Below are 20,247 nucleotides of genomic sequence, written 5' to 3'. Positions count from 1 at the left end.
ATTTGGTGCCAAATTTGCGGAGAAATTAAAAAATATATAAATTTTTTCAGTTTGCACCAAGAACAATTCCCTTGGTGAATTTCATTATATATGCCAACCTATTTTCCTTACCTTTCCATTATGCTGGAACGGAAAAAAAAGACACCTCTTTCCTATCTTTTTTATATCGTAGATGAGTGGTAAAAAAAGTCACATCGTTCTTACATTCAAATAATTTTAACAAAGTGCATAAACCACATTTTCGTTATTATCACTTTCAAAAAATATGCCAAATTTCAAAATGCATCAATATATAAATTCACGTATATCTTCAAAAATTCTGAATAAAAAGTTCTAATTTTTGCAGATATGCTTAAAAATATATCTACTTAAGATGATTGTAAAAATTTTATAGGTTATAATTCCAAATTTTTTTCGAAAATTTAGAAAAATTATTTAAAAATACAAATTTAAAAAATAAATCTTAAAAAATGGGTGAATTTTATTTGGAATGAGCCTAAATTTCAAACTGTGTAAGAAGGAATCAAATAAGTTTAATAAAAAAAGAGATATTAATGAATACATACTAAATTAAATTAACATTGAGCAGCTAAACTTTTGAGAGCTAATTTTTTAAAAACTACTTGTGTGATCTTTACAAAACTTGGTAGTTTGGTGTAATTTGATCAGTAGAATCGAAATATGGAAAAAAATTAGCATGTCATTTCAGAAAAAGTTCGCTTTTGTGTAAAAATACCTACATTAGGACAGTGGTATATATAAATCCAATACATATCTTAAGTCACGCTTTTGAGACATGAAAAATGCAAGTTGAATTTCATCAATTGGCCCAGTTGTTCTACGGCCAGCCATAGAACAGGAGATGTAAAACTGTCCCCCTTTTTTTTGTGCAGTGTACATACACACACATAATAATTCAGGAGGTTATCGTATGCTTTCTTTTAGAAAATATATGAGGAATACAAATTCACAATGCTTCAATAATATACTAAAGAAGAAGGTAAATAGTGCAGCCATAGGACATAACAGTGCACCAGATTACTAAATCCTTAAGACTATCAAGTCCGTAAGACTTAACTAAACTTAATAGTGTGCCAGAGCTCCTAAGGCTGTTCTGGTACCGGTTTTGAGTGTATGAGAAAAACAAATCTGCTATTCTTAATTCAAATAGCACTACATGTTATCTTTTGGCCTATCAGTATCATTAACAAAATCTATTTTTAGCATATCGAAAGAGATTTTTGTTAAATGTTTCCTCGTCAACATTTCTTAATGCATTTAACTTAAATCTGTAATCATTGCCAAACATAATGTCAACATAAAAGGTTACCATACTCTTTGTTATTAAATTACTAATATAAAAATTTTTTTGGTCATTGATGCATGAGTCATTACTCAAGTTGTGATGTGTTGATAAACATACGGTGATGAAAGCAAAATACAATAATGATTCATCAGGTTGGCATCAGAGACATAAAATATTGGTAGGTGTAAAATCAACAATGTTTGTATGGAGAATGTTTCGGCTTGAGATGTATGCCAAGCAAATATGCAGCTACAGAGCCAAATTATTGATCACACAAATTTATAAATTATTGCTTCTTCAATAACAATGTATTTATTTAGTGCTGAAGTGAAATTAAGAATCGGATCTCTACATGTTTTATTATGAGAGCAAAAAATCAAATGCACACGCATAAAGTGTATATATATAAAATAAATTTTAAAAATAAAAGCTTGTTGGTGGTTTTGAGGTCGGGACTACCTTCTACAATTTTAAAACATGTCTCCATGCTAAGGTAATTAATGGATTAAAAAAATGTTAAGCCAAATGCTTACAGATAGAAATGGAATTTTCTTTCATTAAAGTAAGAGGACTGATTCCCCTTCTTATATAACAAGGGATCTCCTTTCCTAAATTGCAAGAGGATTTTCCCTTTCTTGAGGAAATCAATTCCCCCCACCCCAATTTACAACAGAAACTTACTATAAAGGGAATTCTCTCTTTAACAGAATAGTTGCTGTTGGTCAATGTTTCCAACTCGGAACATAGAAGTTTAACAAATTATAGCAAATGCATTTCTTATTAATGTTATCATATTTTATGCTTATTTAGTAAAATAAACCTTTTAACTACATCAGCTGATTTTTAGAAATATTGGATAATTTTCCAATTTTATATGAATTTTTAAATTGTGCCCTATGAAAAAGGAAAACAAATGTCATTTTTCTCAATTTCTATATAATGCTTGTTTTATATCCAAAACCTGATTTTTATATTAAAAAAAATGAGGCCATTTTCATTTATAAAATGACAATTTTCTCAAGGCAATGTGAATGAAACTTTACTTTAAATGTATGTAGGTCAGTCAGAAAGTTTATTGCGTGTAAATATGTTCTGTCTAAGATTATTTGGATGACACTGTGTGGAACACTTCAGACATGTACCTTTATCACGTGACGTAGAGGCTTACCTGAGGCAAGTTTAGTTTTTCTGATAATCAGTCACAAACATGTCTTGACAGCTGCGAATAGAGTCCAAATTGGGTGATTCGTTTTTTGTGGGCGAAAAGGTGCAACTGCACTGAAAGTTATGGGCAGTTTATGGCAGAAATTTATGGTGAAAATGCAATGTTGCATCAAGCTATCACGAAATGGTGCAACATGTTTGAGAATGGACGTACAGATATTGTCAACGCTGAGCACAAGGGAAGACCATCAACTGCAATAAATTTGGAAATCGCTCCTCACGTGAATGAATGCATTCTTGCAAACAGACGCATAATGATAGACGAAATCTCAAATGAACTGGATATTTCTCATGGAAGTGTGCATAAAATTATTGCCGATCACCTTAAATTTCGGAAAGTTTGTGCTCGATTACATGCCACATCTATTGATGGAGAAACATAAAGGAAAGCATTTTGAAAGTGCATTTGCATTTCTGCGATGTTACCAAATGGAAGAAAATAAGTTCTTGGACAAAATTGTGACTAAAGATGAAACTTGGATTTACCACTTCTCACCTGAAACGAGACACAGCTCATTTGAGTGGAAACATTGCAGTTCCCTGACACGAACAAAGGATTGAACTGTTCCATCTGCAAGAAAGGTGACGATGAGGCTGTTTTTCGACAGAGAAGGTGGGGTGCAAGCAGAGTTCATGTTAAAGGGTGCCACAATTAATGCACCTCTTTATTGTGAAACACTAAAACAATTGCGAGAATTACTTAAAAATCAAAAGTAAACTGTCAAATGGCAGTGTGTTCCTGCATGACAGTGCTAGCCACATGCAGCAAAAACAAACGTGCAAACTTCTGAAAAAGTTTCGGTGGAAAGTGTGGAATCACCCTCCTTATAGCCCAGACCTTTCACGTCCTGACTTCCATGTGTTTGGTCCCATGAAACAAGAACGTTCAAAGCGACGGTACCATTCGGATGCCGAAGTGAAAGCTGCAGCCCAACAATAGTTATGTTATTGGACATTGGACGGGATTTCTTTGCAGCAGGCATCAAAAAATGTGTACGATGCCTCGACAAATGCTTAAATAACGAAAGTAATTGCGTTGAAAAGTAGATTTTGAATGGAACTTTAAGACATAATAAAGTTATTGTAAAATTTTGCTCCTGTTTTGTTTTCTTCGGCAGCGCAACTAACTTTTTGACTGACCCTCATATTTCCAATTTGATGTTTTCAATTGGGAACATTGGCCTGTAAAAGGTTTAACAGAGAAACTAATTACAATAATCAAATTAATCTGAATTTATGCATATATTATGATATTTAAAGAATAAACAAGCTCTCTTATAGTGATATTATAATTACCTAGAGCTTGACCCATGCCTCTAATTAAATCTGCTTCAAGAAGATTAAATACATCATTGTTTGATGGAACCAAGGGATCTAATTTACCAAGCTGTGGATCAAGAGGATCTGATTCTTTGGCTTCTCCAGTTGCTTCTGTTACATTTACAGTCACATCAAACTTAAACAGAAACACTTAGTTTATTATACATTCAATATGAAAAACTTAGTCATTTCATATTTGGTTTACAAAAAATAATGCTCTGTAATCTCATATCAGTTAAGAAAGGGACTGAATTAAAATTGAAATCTAAACTGAGAGATGGACAAATTTATATTAAAAAAATTAACACAGCAGGTTAAATTTCAATTGCTTTTATAAAAGTCAATATGCTAGAGATGTTATGATATTAGGCAGAGCAAAAACCTTGTGTTTGACTTAAATTTTAATCAACACAGTCATTTTGAAGGTAGACAAATACATGCTACTAAATAATACTCTTCATGAGGAACAAAGAAATCTGCAACACAGAGAAAGCCACAGTTGTATTTATACCCAGGAGGAGTAAAATGAATGAGAAGATAGAGCCATTTGTTTGCAGAAATAATACTGTAAACTGAAAAATTAAGTTAAAAGTATTTTAAAAGCATTAGGAAGGGCTGGATTAAAATTAAAGTCATTCGCTAAACAAGATAAATTTTTGTGAATGTGAAAACTTCAAGAAAATCCAATAATTTCTGCAGACCTAAAGTCAAAATTGGGATTAGATTTTCAGCTATGATTAGCTTTCGAAAACTTGTTAATTTCATCTTTTCAGGCATAAGATTCATGTTCCTTGATGTGAAACTTCAACACTCTTTTAGCTTGGCCAACATATTTCAAACTACACTGACAAGATATGCTATAAATTTCCCAAGAATTACTACCAGAAACAGAATCTTTAAAGAATTGAACGATGGATTTTATTAACAGAAGAGAAAATAACTTGAATATTGATGGAGAACATGTGCAATTTTGCAATTGAAACAAGGATGAAATAGAAGCATGACAAGGTTATTAACATTATTTCTGACAGCAGAATGTTTTCCTTAATAGCGAAATGATTATTTTATAAAGGTTTTATCAATAATCACAGGAGCAAATCTTTGTTCAATAGCAACTGGTCTCAAATAATTGAGTTCATTATCAAGCCAAGATTCTGAAGAACAAAATTTGAAAGTGCAAAATACATAATAGTAAAAAGAAGTCATTTCTTGTTTAGCCATGTGACATGACTTAGCATCGGGAGGCAAACAGTCAGAAAAGGATTTATTATAAGCAGCAATTCTGAAATCAAATATTCATTGCAGATTATAAGAATATCAGGGAAAGGAAGTGTATTGTTTCAATTTCAAAAGTGAACTGTATAGCTGAATCAATCGAGTTTATAATAGATAAAAATCTGAGATAAATCTCCTTTATTATCATCAGAAAGTGTTGTCTACACAGCAAATACACAGATGAGAAGATAAGTTCCCAAATAATTTGACCTCAAAATAGTGTACATAAATGTCAGGAAGTACAATATTGGAGACGTTATTCATAGCTAATCCTTCAATTTTGTGATAATATTCATTCTGGAAAACAATATAGACTTGACTCAGAGACTTTAGTAACAGAAAATAACTCTTAATTTCAGTACAGGTGAAATGGAGTTCTCAAAGCCTAGTTTCAAGACATTTTAGTGTTCCTTTTACTGAAACATTATTAAATAGTGATTTAACATCAAAAGAAATCATAATGGAGTACAGGAAAGAAATATCTGGGTTTATCGATGACTTCAAAAGAATTTTTTACAATGTTAATATTGTTATAAAGTAAACAAGAAAATAAGGAAACTAAATATTTGGCTAAATTATATGATGCAGTTCCTGCATTGGAAACTATATGTTGAAAAGGAATTCCAATTATATGGACTTTTGAGGAGAGCATAAAACACGGTTCAGTTAGCAGTAGGTGAAATGAGGGATTTTGAAAACTGAACTGGTAGTATATAAGAAGATTTAACAGCTGTTTTAGCTTTTATGAGGTAAGAAGTAGGGATCGCTAACAATTTAGGGATCAAGTAGTACGAGCCTTCACTAATTTGTTTCAGAACTCCATCATTTGTATGCGAGTCTGTCCATACTCATCAGCTTTGGAAATTAGATTGAATTTCATGTAAGGCCTTCCTTTCCTTTTGGTAATATTAAAAACAGACAATTTATTATTAAACTTCACATCATGAGCAATTAAAAGTGGATTCTATCTTTCTGTGTTTCTGAAATTTTAGAAAATTTAAAAGCTTTTTCAATAGGGACAATGATTTCAGGAACTAAAGGTTTAGATGTTGTTGAAAAGTTGAAGTTATATTTCTAGATGCACAAGATTGTTGCTTGATTAATTTTATGGTTTACTTGGCATGTTTCTCTTCTGTCTTGAAGCTAGATTTTGAATCTATATAATGAAGAAGGTAAAAAATATTTGATTTGACCATGCATAAAGAAATGCAATAAATGTTTCATTCAAAAGCAACCAAGCAGATGAAACATTAACCTTCCAATCTGGAATGTTAATTTGGTTGTTTAAGTGGGGGAAAAAAGCCAATATAACATAATGAACAAGAGTGACATCAATTAACTGATGAATCCATAGAGAAAATACAGGGAAAACAATCACAAATACAGCATTTATTACAGAAGAAGACAAGTTTTCTGGATTAGAGTGGATTATTTGATTACAGCATTTGATTGTTATTTTACTTTTATGGCTGCACTGGGAATCATTTAACTCTCATGAAATCTGCAATCTGTGCATTGGAATTATCACTCATATTGTTTGCATACAGACTGTTAGTAATTGCTTACTATTTAATTACATATATTTACTTACAAGCAAAGTGCACAACTGAATATCAGTTTGGCATATAAACTGCAGTTATTTAAAATTATGAGATTCTGGTTCAGCGAGGTAAATTTTATTGACAGACTATATTGGTACAGTAAAAGCTCAGGGGTTGCTGAATTATGGATACACGAAAATTTCCAATAATTGAGGGTATTAAAAAAATGCAATTCATGGTAGAAAAGCCAAATGAACGAAAGAAAAAAAAATGAGTTTAAAATTATAAAAAGAGACATTTTATTTGTTATCAAATGCCTAGATTTAAATGTGAGATTTTGAAAGACAAGGGGCATTTGAAAGAAAGGAATATTCAGACATAAATGAAAAAGTAAAATTTAATATTCAATTACAAAACTCTGCTGGTCATGAAAATTGGCAGCAATGTCACGAAATTTATGCCAGTCTTTTCAGCAGAAGTTTGAAGGAACAGATTTCTCTTTACTCAGTTAATCAACTTATATAAGTTACGGTCATGATGTATAAAAAAACTTAAATCATTTGCCATAATGTTTCACATTGCTCAGCTCATGTTTATACATTTTCACTTAAGTCGCATTTTTCTTGATGCCAGGATAAGCTTGAAAATACTCTACTGTATGCTATTCCATTTAAGACAAATCCCAAGTTTTAATCATTTTTTTGCCAAATGCTATTGAAAAACAGATAAATAGCAAACAACTTAGATCATTTTGTACAAAAATTAAACCAGCTTATCATAAATTAACAGGATGCACAAAAACAGAAAGCAATACATCATGTTTATATATTATTGGTGCTAAATCACACTGTTAGGCAACACTTTTGGTTTGATTCGAATCACAGTCTTATTCATCTTTAGAATGCAGTTAAAAATAGCTTATTTGCTTAGTTTACATTGTAAAAAGTTTTCAAATTAAAAAAAAATATTCCAGTTATTTGAGCCTTCTGGTTAGTTGAATGTTAGATAGCCAGGGTTTTTACTGTACAGTCAAAAGTCGTTAATTCGGACACCCATAATCCGGACCTCAAAGCTAAAATCTCTTTCTGCGCATGCGCCGCGTTGACGTATGCGCATAGGCGTTTACGCGTGCGTGCAAGACCTTTACGACTGCGCATATGTGTCTGCGCGAGCGCAGAATACGTTTTCTCGTCCGCGTTTAATGTATAAAGGACGGTATAAGCTAAAATTATGTAATTATCTATTTCAGTTAATGTTGATGATTGTGTTGTTCCTTAATCTTCGAATTGGATCCGGCTTATTATTTTTTGCAGACTGTAAGAGCAATTTTATAAAAGTAAGCTTGAACTTTTGATTATGTCAAATAGAATTTCCGATGCTGGAGCTCCCAAAGGATCTACAAAACGAAAGTATGTTTCAATGTCCATCAAACAAAAAGTGGAATTGCTACAAAAAATGGATAAAGACATATCCTTTGTTTATCTAACCGTTCCGAAATCTGTTTATCAATTTCACGCTGCTCTGCGTGGGAGGGGGGGGGGAATGTCGTGGCGCGCAATGAACTGGAAGTTGATCTGTCAGCACTATCCTTATCTTCAGAGCAGATGTTTTGATTTTATTCGGCTTTTAATTCCTTACTAAATGTAGTATTTTATCTCGATGTGCTCCATCTTTGATATGATTTAAATCAAATTCCTCGTCATTATAAATATCACGAATACAAATCAAATAGTTTTCTGGTTGCAATTTTCTAATTTCGGCTATATGTAATGTATGCTTTATGCATGCACGCGTTGGAAGAAATGTTTAATAAAGTAAACAAATAAATATTAAGCTTCATTTTTTGTAAATTTTGATACCCTTTAGATCATAATTGCTCATTATTTTATAAATTACGGTTTCATATTTTTAATTTTATAATTTCTGCATGCCATGTTACCAGATTTAAACTGATGATCTATAATCCGGAAAAATCGATAATCCGGAATCGTCGAAGTCCCGACGACTCCGGATTAAAGACTTTTGACTGTATGTTGATACTTCTGTTCATTACAACTAAATTTTGTTATATTTAGTCCATATGAAATATGTATTAGTTGTGAATGTTAATGGAAAAAAAGGCATCTTTCAACAATATAATGATCTTCAGAATTATTCCCATTCAGCATTTCATATTGCCTATTTAATAAATATGTACTGACAAGAAGAATATACATCTTTTTATATAAATTTACAAGTATAAGAGCAGACAATGACTGAAAATAAATATATTGGTGTCGGTAAGAACCAATATGCTTATTAGTACAATGAATGAAATCCATAAATGCAAAGATTCATTCAAATTAAAATTCTAAATACATTTTTTCATTCATTATTTTATATTTTTTGTTCAAGTGTTGCTTATTTGAGACACAGGAATTGAAGAACACATAAAATAATTCTGCCTCATCAAATACTTTTTCCAGATTTTTAATTGCTTATCTACAACAACTTACCAGCTACTTTTTTCACAGATTTATATACATGAGTGTATATACATACATATATATCCAACAAATGAACAATGAAGGTTGAAAGATCTTCAATGGCTATATCAATGGATAAAATGCAAACAGCATTATTATTTTTATGAAAATATACTCATATTCAAATTTACCCTTACATAGCCAAAAATAATGATACTCCACAAAATATTCAATTGATGTAATCAATTTTGCAGGGAATTTATGAAAGATTACCTTGATTAGCATTAACCAATCAGAAATGATTAAACAGTTTCTAATATCCAAATTAAGGCATTATTTCATCTAGCAGCAAATCAAGTATTTTGTACAAAGTGAATATCTGAATAAATTTCTGCAATACATTGTTTGAATTTACTTTGTTAGAGCTCAAAATGGTTTATTATGGCTTTCAAGTATAATCTAAAAACACATGCAAAGTAGAAGCAGGTCAGACAGTTATGAAAGCAGTAATGTTTTTGGTAATGTGTTAATATTTCAGGAGAGTATCTATGCCATGGAAACAATTATAGAACTCTGGAACTGTTGTAGGAGGCCTGGATAAACTCATAAATGATTAACACTGCTGCTCAAGATAGATCTCTGAAATAAATGCCAAACATAACAGGAAGTCTACTGCCCAGCAGTTAAGTTCAGAGCTTGCAGCTGCTGCTGGAACTGTTGTTTTACACCAAACTGTCCACAGAAGACTTAATTAAAAAAAAAAAAAAAAAACTTTATACCAGAAAGGCCAAGCATATGTGTTTCATTGTCTTTACAACAAAAGAGGGATCGCTTCAATTGGTGCAAAGAACACCAGAACTGGAGGGAATATCAATGGTCTCATTTTCGTTTTACTGATAAGTCGAGCTTTAGTTTAACATCTCATCTGTTTACATCAGGAAGGAGTCAGGAACATGAAACCTTCCTTGAAACATGACTATTTGGTAATGCAAGCATGAAGGTCTGGCAAGAAATAAAGATCAAAGGACATATGTCCCTACATGTTTCAACAGCAGATTTGTGAATAGCCAGAGGTACTGAAATAAGGGAGATCAAATTCCATATTAAATCCATAAACCTTATTTTTTTTGGGGGGGGAAGGGGTTCTACTTTTTTTAACTCTATTTGAACTACAATTTTTATTGTTTTTTGCTATAGTTTTATATCATAAGAAAGAAATTAATTTTTTTTTCTTTTGTTTTTGTGTGTTATGATGTTATGTGTTATTCCACACAACATAAAATTATAGTTTGCACTTTCTGAGAAGTCCCTGATTTCATACATGTAAAGATAATTCTGGATATGAGTGTATTTTAAACTAATAATGTTTCATCATGCAGTTATTCAGGAGGAGGGCAAGTGGGAAAAAAAAAAGGATAGCAAAATTTAATGACTAAAGAACACTGAATAACATTAAGAACATTTGATGACTTATTAGATGAATAAAAAATAGAGCAGAGGAAGCTATTTTGAAGGCTAATTTCAGCATGGAAGTGCTTTACAAAAGTGAATTTCTCAAGGAGACATGTCAACTTTACATTAACGTGAATATTAGCAAGAGTATATAGAATAAATATCTTAAACAAATACATTCATTAATATAAAATAATTAAAGCATAAATTTAATACCATATTAAACTTTGCTTACAAATAAAATCTGATAGATTATAGATAGATCTGAGATTTCTGATAGATTACAGATTTAATAAACTATAATTTGCATTTTAACACATAACTTAATTACATATTAGAGTCATCAACAAAAGTTTGCTTCTTGGTCATATATACCTTCTATTTAATTAAATAGGAAACTACAAATAAATTAATGAATATTTCTGATTTAATTTTAAAAATAATAAAAAGGCAGAAATGGCATTTATACACAAATTAATGTTAAAGCAGCAATATGTAACACTTGTATTTTGGAAGAACTGATTAATGTGACATAAAATGCTTAAAAGTCCAGTTAAATCCTTTTTAAAGAGAATCTGATTTTGATTATTTCAGCAAGATACACCAGAAAGAAAATTTATGAACCAGTCAGAAAAAACTAAGCAGAATCAGACTGAATTTGAGATTTGATAATGACAAAACACACTAGGATTATCTGCCAAAGGGAAATAAGTAAATTTTGTAAGTGCTACACAAACTAAATAATGCACTACATGGCTCATATAGCCACATAAAACACATTTTAGAGGGTGAACTTTTATCTCTTGAGCACACTATGAAGGGTATGGGGCTTTGCGAGAACAGATGTACTAACAGACTAGCCATCATTCTAGCCATTAGATGGGTGTTGAGTAGAAACTAGGCTTATGTATTTTATATTCCCAGAACTGAGATTTTTAGAATACAGGTCTCTGCCAGCACAGTAAATAACTCTGAGAGTGGACTGCCAAAGAGAATGAACACCTTTGGATGTGGTAGATGTTTTAAGAGAAAATGGCTTATCTTCACATTAAACATGGCGAAAAACTATTGAAATTTCCTACGATTATCATGTTTGCTGAGATTTGAACTAGGACCAATTACTGTTCAATCATCCTACTGCACGGCTCCTGGATGGCCCTGAATAATAGGAATAAATAGGTACGAAACTAGATAAGTGTGGATGAATTAAAAAATAATTTTTGCATTTTTAACTTTTCTGATATATTTTATTATATTATAATTTTTTAACATTTCCTCTAAAATATTTTTAAAAAGCATCACCAGAGAGGGATTTTTTTTTAAACAAAGAAGGTTATGTGATTAAAAGTATGACATAAATCCAAACCTTAAATACTTTGAAAGGTCTTATCACTTTTAACAAGTCATAATATTTGTTACCAATTTGTACATATTGCTTTGCTCGTTAAAAATATTTTGGTATGTCATTTCTTTGAGGTTCTAGGAATCCTTTTAATGATATAAAGTGGATAAAAAATTAATTAATTGTACAAGTTAAATATTTATACAAATATGACATTTCATTAATGAATAAAAAGCTTTTGTGCATGACATTATGTTATTCATGTTACGAGGCGTATTCGGAAACTAAGTACCGCTTTGAAAAAAAAAAAAAAATAGTAAAACAATTTTTTCGAATCCAATTTTATTTTTACATGAAAATACATGTCTTAAACTATTTTTCAACATAGTTTCCGCCAATGATCAAACACATGTCATAGCGGGTCACCATTTTTTGTATACCATCATCAAAGAAACTTCCCGCCAGTTTCGATAACCAGGACTCCAGCATTTTTCATGTCATCGTCAGATCCAAAGCGCTTGCCACCAAGCTCGTGCTTCATGTGCAGGAACAAGTGATAGTCGGACGGCGCAAAGTCCGGGCTGTACAGCGGGTGATCAAACTGCTCCCAATGAAACTGTCGAATTAACGATTGAGTGACCGAGCATTGTCATGGAGCAACACAATTCCTTTACTGAGCATTCCTCTTCGTTTGTTTTGAATAGCATGCCTTAGTTTTGTTAAAGTCTCACAATATCATGCCGCATTAATGGTTTCACCTCTGCGAAGAAATTCAGTAAGCAAAACGCCTTTCCTAATCCAGAAGACAGTGCACATGATTTTTTGTGATGACATTGTCACTTTGAACTTTTGTTTTTTCGGAGAATGAGTGTGTCTCCACTCCATCGATTGTTGTTTCGATTCTGGTGTGAAATGACACACCCAAGTTTCATCATGTGTCACAATTTGGTTTAAAAAGTTTTCTCCCTCATCACTGTACCGCATGAGATATGTCAGGGCACTACCAAGTCGCTTTGTTTTGGGAACATCAGTGAGCATTTTTGGAACCCATCGGGTACACAGTTTGCGATAATTCAAGTGGTCAGACACAATTTCGAACAAAACAGTACGCGAAATTTGTGGAAATGCCTCTGAAAGAGTTGTCATTGTGAAGTGTCTGTTCTCATGAATTGCTTCATCAACTTCTCTTACCAAATCATTGATGACAACAGAAGGCCGACGACTCCGAGCCTCGGCGTGGACATTTGTTCGACCTGCATTAAACATTCTTACCCACTTTCTCACCATTCATCACTTATCGCGTATTCACAGTAAACTTCTGTCACTTGACGATTTCGGCCGGTTTAACATTCCTCGCGTTCAAAAATTTAATCACGGCACGAATCTCACAGTCAGCGGGAGAACTAATTGTCTTAACCTTTTCGCGACGGCGCACCTTTGTTTAAAACGCTCGTGCGGGACAGAAGAGAATCGAAGGCAGTCACCGTACAGGACGGAGGTTTTACATCGTTAAGCCTAATTTTATAACAAAAATCAGAAAAACAAAAGTTTCGCTTCTAGCATCGTAATTTTTGGTATCATTTTAGATTATTACTTGAGCTCTTATATATGTTAAAATTAGCCCTTAAAACATTTATTTCTTTATTTTACATGGAAATATACTTAAAAAATTGCTTATCTTCCATAATACTTTTCGGAAGAGCTATTCAAATTATTCTAAAGTTTTAATTGATAAAATCCATCAATAAAGTTTAAAATTATTAAAAAGAACACAATAAAGACTATTTACAGTAAGAAGTAACAAAATTTAAAATGAAAACGAGCGTGGTAAATTTCGAAGCACAGAGAAGTATCACCTTGTAACTCTTAGAAAAAGTATCACTTTTTAACTCCTTAGAAAATGAATCAGTACTCTCATTTGCGTTAGTAAATGGTTCACTAACCATACTAGGGTATTCTTCCTCTGATAAATAGCGCCTCCTTCCCGTCATAATAGACTGGAGGTGAGGCTTTCCTAAATAAAAAAAGAAGGAACGGAAATATATCTGAAGGCAATGCAAAACGTAAAAAACTCCGCACAGTAACCCTAAAAGACCGTACAAAGTAGAGGAAAAAAATAGAATAAAAAAGGAATTGGATATAAATCAGATACGAGAATGTTTTCATTAGCACGCAGGGGTTTAAAGAGCCCTGCGTTTGTTTACATTACGATTTCCCCCCTCCCCAGCCACAGCTGACAAGCAAAATACCAAAAACAGCCAGAATATAAACAATCTGAAGGTCAGAATACTAAAACTACGTTCAGTTTAAATGTAATGGACACAGAGTGCCATCTAGTGGCTATTAAAAATTGTTTCAGCTTAAAATGCATATCTGCACTGCCCGTTCACTTGGCCAGTTCTCCAGGAGTGCACGGGTGAACCGCCCGGGCCTCACATGCGTCCGTACGAAATGCATATATGATTCGCCCGTCGCGAAGAGGTTAAACATTTTGAATGTGCACAGCAAACCGAAAACACAACATAGAGCAACCAAAACGGCGACAATTGAAAGTCAGTGAATAAGAAAGCTTAGTGCACATGACCGTGACGCCTACCACAGCGCTGCGACGGCGCTAGAATGAAACGGTACTTAGTTTCCAAATACGCTACATATTTGAATTTTATTCAATGATAGTTTCACTACATTATAAAGATTTATAATTTTAAGAAGCAAATAAATACTTTGCAGATCTGCTCTGGTGGACGATTCACATTGTACCTCAGTTTGACAGATAATGAACCAACTCCATGTCCAGCTGTATTAATGAACAGAGTGCCACCTATTTTTCTTACCTGAAATAAAACAGTAAAATAAAAACAAAAATTTAAAACAAAGATCTCTTCCCCAAAGAGAAGGAAAGACGGAGAAGAAAAAAAAGGAAAACAATTTTCATTCTTAAAAAAATTCTCAATGAAAATAAAAATTTAAAAATTCTATTATTTAGAATATTTAAGAAATAAATGTTATGATAATATAACTGACTGAATGAAACAGATGCTTTTATAACTCAATTAAAATAAAACTTACTTCTACATCTTGCAAAACCATTGAATTGCCCTCATGGAAAGCCAGGACCTTATGGAAATTCCTATCGTTGCTTGATGTAATATTTGAAACTAAATTGATTGGAGGCATCTGAGCTCTTATAGCATATTCTGCGAGAGCCTGGAGAGCAATAACTGTATCCTGTAAATGAATTAAAGACCATGGTATTTTAACTACAAATATCAGTCATTCAGCACCAAAACAATGCAAAAAATAAATAAACAAATAAATTGTGTGTGGCCAATACAATAGGCTGGAAGATAAAGTGCTCTTTTAACTGAAGAACTGCACAAAAATGTATATATATTGGAAAATGTGTAAAGAACAGTATTATAATAGAACTTCAGATATCCGAATTGCTTTTTTCTTTCTGCATAGTTAACCCTTCAACTGCTTAAGATGTGTTTAAACCTTTTCAGAGTTTCTTTTAAAAATGCTTTAGACCTCTTTACATGAATTTAAAATTGCTCGAAAAATTTTTAAGAGGTGTGAAGCCCAAATTTTGCCCAAAATGCTCAAGACATGTTCTCTGGTGTTCTTTCCCCTACCTTTCTGCAGGCAGTTGTCAGTTGACATAAAGCGCTTAATGGGGTGTTAAGTCTCTTTGAAAAGAGCACTTTACGAAAGAGTCCTGAGAGTGAAGTATCATTGTCAGACAGCAGGTATGTATTATCTGTGTGCCGACTAAAGGTTTGCGAATGAAGATAAATTGTTTTACAACTGTTTGCCTTGTGGTACTTCATATAAATGAAAGTCAAACAGGATCAGACGTTGTTATAGTACATTGGCGAATTTTAGTAGGAAAATAAGAATTGTAATGGAAGACTCCCTTTTTAATAAATCATATGTTATACAATCAAATATTTTATTTTTGTATTAAAAGTTGATTACAGTTTCTGATTCGTCAGGAAAAAATATAAACTAGAGCAACCAGCTTTCTTGTTTGCCTTAGTGGTTCAAATGAACGTTATTATAATGGTATATTCTTCTTTTTACATTCTGAAATGTTAAAATTGTGCTTTCAGTATGCCTGAGTTTTGTACTCGTACTCGTATGTGTGGCTCTGTGTTCCGTAGAAATGCGAACTGACATATAAAAATTTTATGAATGTTGATAGGAAGATGTTCTACTCAAAAACTTCAATTAAATGGAATAAATCAATACGCCGAAGGAATTTCTAGAAATATTTGTTTTGAAAATTTTATTATTAAGATTTCAAATCTAAAATGTTTAGTCTAGGGAAAAAAATACGTATTCCTTAAAACTTTTTTGGAAATAAATCTATCGGTATAAAATCGCTTAAAATTAATGGAGTGTAAATTAAGTAAAACAGTTAGTGTAAAGTTAGATATACTCTGCACAAAATATTACAGTCAGAAGAACAATTACCTAAAGAATTAAATTAATTATATTAAAAGAATTTAAAATAAATTAACATCTTTCCAAATGTCAATGCTAACAGCAATACCACGAATGAAAGTTATTCTTTAAGTTCCGAACTTAATTCATCCATCGGTACGCAATGATTGTGTCTTTGCGATTACTTTTCATATACATACTACAAAAGGGCATCAACGACGTAGCAGTAAATTTGTTGAATACTAATAGTTTGAAGCGGGTTCAAATCCTGGCGTATGGATTGCCTGCATACCAGTTTTCGCAAATTTTTCCTGCCCATGTTTAATGTAAATATGAGCCAATTTCTGTTATCTTTTCATAATGACTACGAGTCCTCGCTCGGTTGTGTTTGGTTTGGCTTGTTAGATTATTAAGCACACGAAGACGATCTGCCTAAGAGAAGGTATGCTTTCATGACGGATTTTCTAAGGAAAACAATCTCATACTACATAGAGTTAAAACTATAAAAACGCCCATGCAATCAGCCTATTCACGGGGGTTTGAATGCAGGTCAAACTACCAGTATGTTAAGAGACAACCCTCATTTAGTTTGCCATAAGCTAAATAAAATATAATAAGCCATAAGCTAAATTAAACATTCTTGAAATCGCTTCACATTACTAAAATGGCAATAACTTCGTATCATACTATGCTACCATTTTTTCCATTAATATGAAATTTTGAGCTTTTCCGTTATCAGACAGCCCACCAGCGGCTGAACAGAGTCTAACGGAACAACTGGTGGTTCTGTCCAGGGTTCAAATCCCGGCAAATGGGCTGGCTGCGAGGATGTTTTCTTAGTTTTCCATATGTGTAACATGTATTCAAGCCAATTTGCATTAGGCAGTCCTCCAACGAAGGCATCCCTCACCTTAGGTAACTAACCCTCGAGTACCTTGCCATAATCAAATAAGCCATTATCCATACCATGCATCAAATATTTTTCTGTTGAAAAGTGCATGCGCCAAAGTTGGCCCCCCATTGATTGAAATACGTTGTTTATTTTTTCCTATGTTTTTTATGACAATGTTCTTGTTTTCGGAATCTAAATTATCAATAAAACATTTTTAATAATATGCGATTCTATTTTGTTTTTTGTTTAATGAAAATTAATTTAAGTGACAAATTTCTTACATTTAGAAAAATTTTCGACTGTCGAAACGAATTGCTGTCAAAAGCACATCTTCTAGTTGCTGCATATATTTATTTAAAGAAAACTGCTTGGCGCTTGTGCTTTTATAATTGAAAAGATCCAGAGAATTTTCAACAGGGAAATAAAGTTATTAATTTTATTGAAGATGTGGATTCTTTGTGTTTTGAGGTAAAAGTCAAACTATCAGATAAGTAACAACCTTAAAACAAAGGTATATATAATCAGGATTTTGCGGCCAGACATTTCCAGCGAAATATATTACAAAAATTTATCTACGCATAATTAATGTATATTCCATTTAGTATTTGAATTTATCAGTGTTATTACACATCAGTTTATCGGTGTAAGTTATATCGAGATTTAGTTGTGTTCGATATAAGAATTTTATTTTGTTTATATAGATCTGATTCGTTTAATAATATTATACTTATGAAATACTATTTATTAGGTTTCCAAATCTGTCAAACCCAATCAATGGCTTCCTGGCTAAGATTTCTGATTACCACTAGTTCGACTCATATTCGAACCCAAACAAACTAACTGGTTGCATGGTTGGATTTTTTAATTTTCCCTATGTGTAACATGAACATCAGTATGTTTTACTTAGAAAGTCATCCATAGAGACAACCATTTCCTTCAGCTGATAGATCTCGTTTCCTTTGCCAAACTCAAACAATCTAAAAATTTGTCAAAAAGACTACCAGATGCATATAACAAAATAAAATTAAGTAAATGCCTATAAAAAAACTGAAGTAAATGTATATAACGAAAAAAAATGAGGTAAAAATTAATTTTTAATCATTTTTTAATACAAGAGTTTTTAAATTGCGTTGTTTTCAAATTTTATTTCATTTTATGTATGTACTAATATACAGTTTATATGTGCGAACGTGTGCTTGTTCAGCATATCCATATATATTAATTAAATAAATCTGATTTAAAATGCATGCACTAACACATTATTCTCGTAACTTGAAAAACACTACACGTAAAGTAATGTCCGAGAAAAATATTTAAAAAATAATTAAATTTCGTCTCCTTACTCGGTGCTGTGTAAAACAATTTAAATAAGCTTATTAATTTTTTCTTCTTTATTAAAAACAAATTAGTTTCTTTTTCATCTATATGAAAAATATTAAAATCTTGCTGTCGGACTGGAAATTCTTAAAAATATAAAACTTGTTTTTTTTTTTTTTTTCGAACAAAAGTTTCTGGGGAATTTCTCCAGGTCAGCAGGCAGTAACAGGATAACTGAATGCTTTGTTTGAAAAACCCAATGAAGTGGATGATTTCACCCCAAAAAGTTTTTATTTAACAAAGCAGATGCAGTCCAAATGGCTTCTGAGAAGCATTCGTATTTGAATAGCTAGAAGCTTGAATTGGAAGACTTATTGTTTGTGAAGCAATCAGTCAGACAGCAATGAAATTTGTTATAGATAGTTCTCTCTCTCTGTGAGTTCTTGAAATCTTGGAATGGGTGTAAGTTTATTTTGTTTTACATATATAAGCAAACTGCATGTAAAGCAAAATAATTCCAGGCAGCCATTGTATGTTAATCATTGTACGTCTCCTCAGCTCTTCAGTTGGATATTAAGAAAAGAAATTCCTATACTGCTTTTGTATTACTTGTATAGTGAAAGATTTGAAAAATAGCTTCATATGAAAAGTTTTTCTCTGATAAACGAATACAGCTGAAAACATGTTTCTGTCTTCCGTATATACACAAAACAACATGAAATAGTACTGTACTTTTTTGTGTTGTATTACATTTTTATATTACTTTGTGGTAAATTTTTTTATTCTTAAATTTCTCTCCCTCTCTTTTATTATAATACACCAGAACTTTTTCAAATATGGCTGACCAATGAACCTAAATTTTTATATAAAAAATTTTCCATAATCATTAGACACAGCTTTGTGTATATTATATTTATGAATACATGTCTGCAATTAACACTAAGAATACTGTTGCTAAAATTCATGATATAATTAATAATGAAAATACTGTTTAAGCTAAAAACCAATTTGAATCTTTTTTTATTATAGGGTAACATGAGCCAAACAGTTTTCGTTAGAAATATACAATTATGTTAACTTGACACACCAGACAGAAAATATTTTATCGTCATCATTGGCTATGATAAAAAGTTTTTACCCTTAAGATTTTGGATTATGATAAAGCACACAGAACGTATTTGTCTAAGAGAAAGGAAGTGTTAGTGGTAAATTTTTTTGAGGAAAACAAACTGTTAATTCACAATTGCACTTGTGAAAAACCCCTAAACTTCCCACGCAGCCACTAGAATTTACCGGTGCTCAGCTATCTTACCGCTTGGAGACTAGTTGGCTTTCTGAACTTGCGCAATATCTATCTGAATTTTGGATATTTGCATAAAAAACGAGCAAAATAAAATGGCACATTGTAAATAGTACATTTTGCTGAAAACAAAATTTCTTTGAAAAAGGAAAATTAATTGTAAGGAATAAGATAAGGGCATTTAAATAAATGGCGGCCAATAACAACGCTGATCATATGTTTTTGTACAGGATATCATTTTATTCATGCTATCGTATAACGGAAAATATCCACAGATTATACTTTACATTTTTTAAGAAGTCATGGGTTATCTGTTTTGAGAGAACACCTTCGTAAGTAATTTTCTAAATAAAATTGGCTTGAATTC

At 32.0% G+C, this 20,247-nt stretch overlaps 1 protein-coding gene across 1 annotated transcript in view; it reads right to left on the bottom strand.

Annotated features, from left to right (window-relative positions):
- The window catches only part of LOC118194875 (A.superbus venom factor 1-like), a 325,092-nt gene that overhangs the window by 61,377 nt on the left and 243,468 nt on the right, over nucleotides 1-20,247 (bottom strand). The window contains exons 29-31 of the mRNA XM_085813226.1: nucleotides 14,995-15,153; nucleotides 14,649-14,759; nucleotides 3,827-3,986 (exon numbers count right to left, since the gene is read on the bottom strand). Of these exons, the coding sequence (XP_085669352.1) occupies nucleotides 3,827-3,986; nucleotides 14,649-14,759; nucleotides 14,995-15,153 (430 nt within the window). The remainder of the gene's footprint in view (nucleotides 1-3,826; nucleotides 3,987-14,648; nucleotides 14,760-14,994; nucleotides 15,154-20,247) is intronic.

Source organism: Stegodyphus dumicola, chromosome 3 (genome assembly GCF_044657685.1).
Source record: "Stegodyphus dumicola isolate Sdum_Otavi_A_Nest chromosome 3, ASM4465768v1".
NCBI lineage: Eukaryota > Metazoa > Arthropoda > Arachnida > Araneae > Eresidae > Stegodyphus > Stegodyphus dumicola.
Note: the sequence above shows the minus strand (reverse complement) of the source record. Positions and strands in the feature narration are given on the sequence as shown.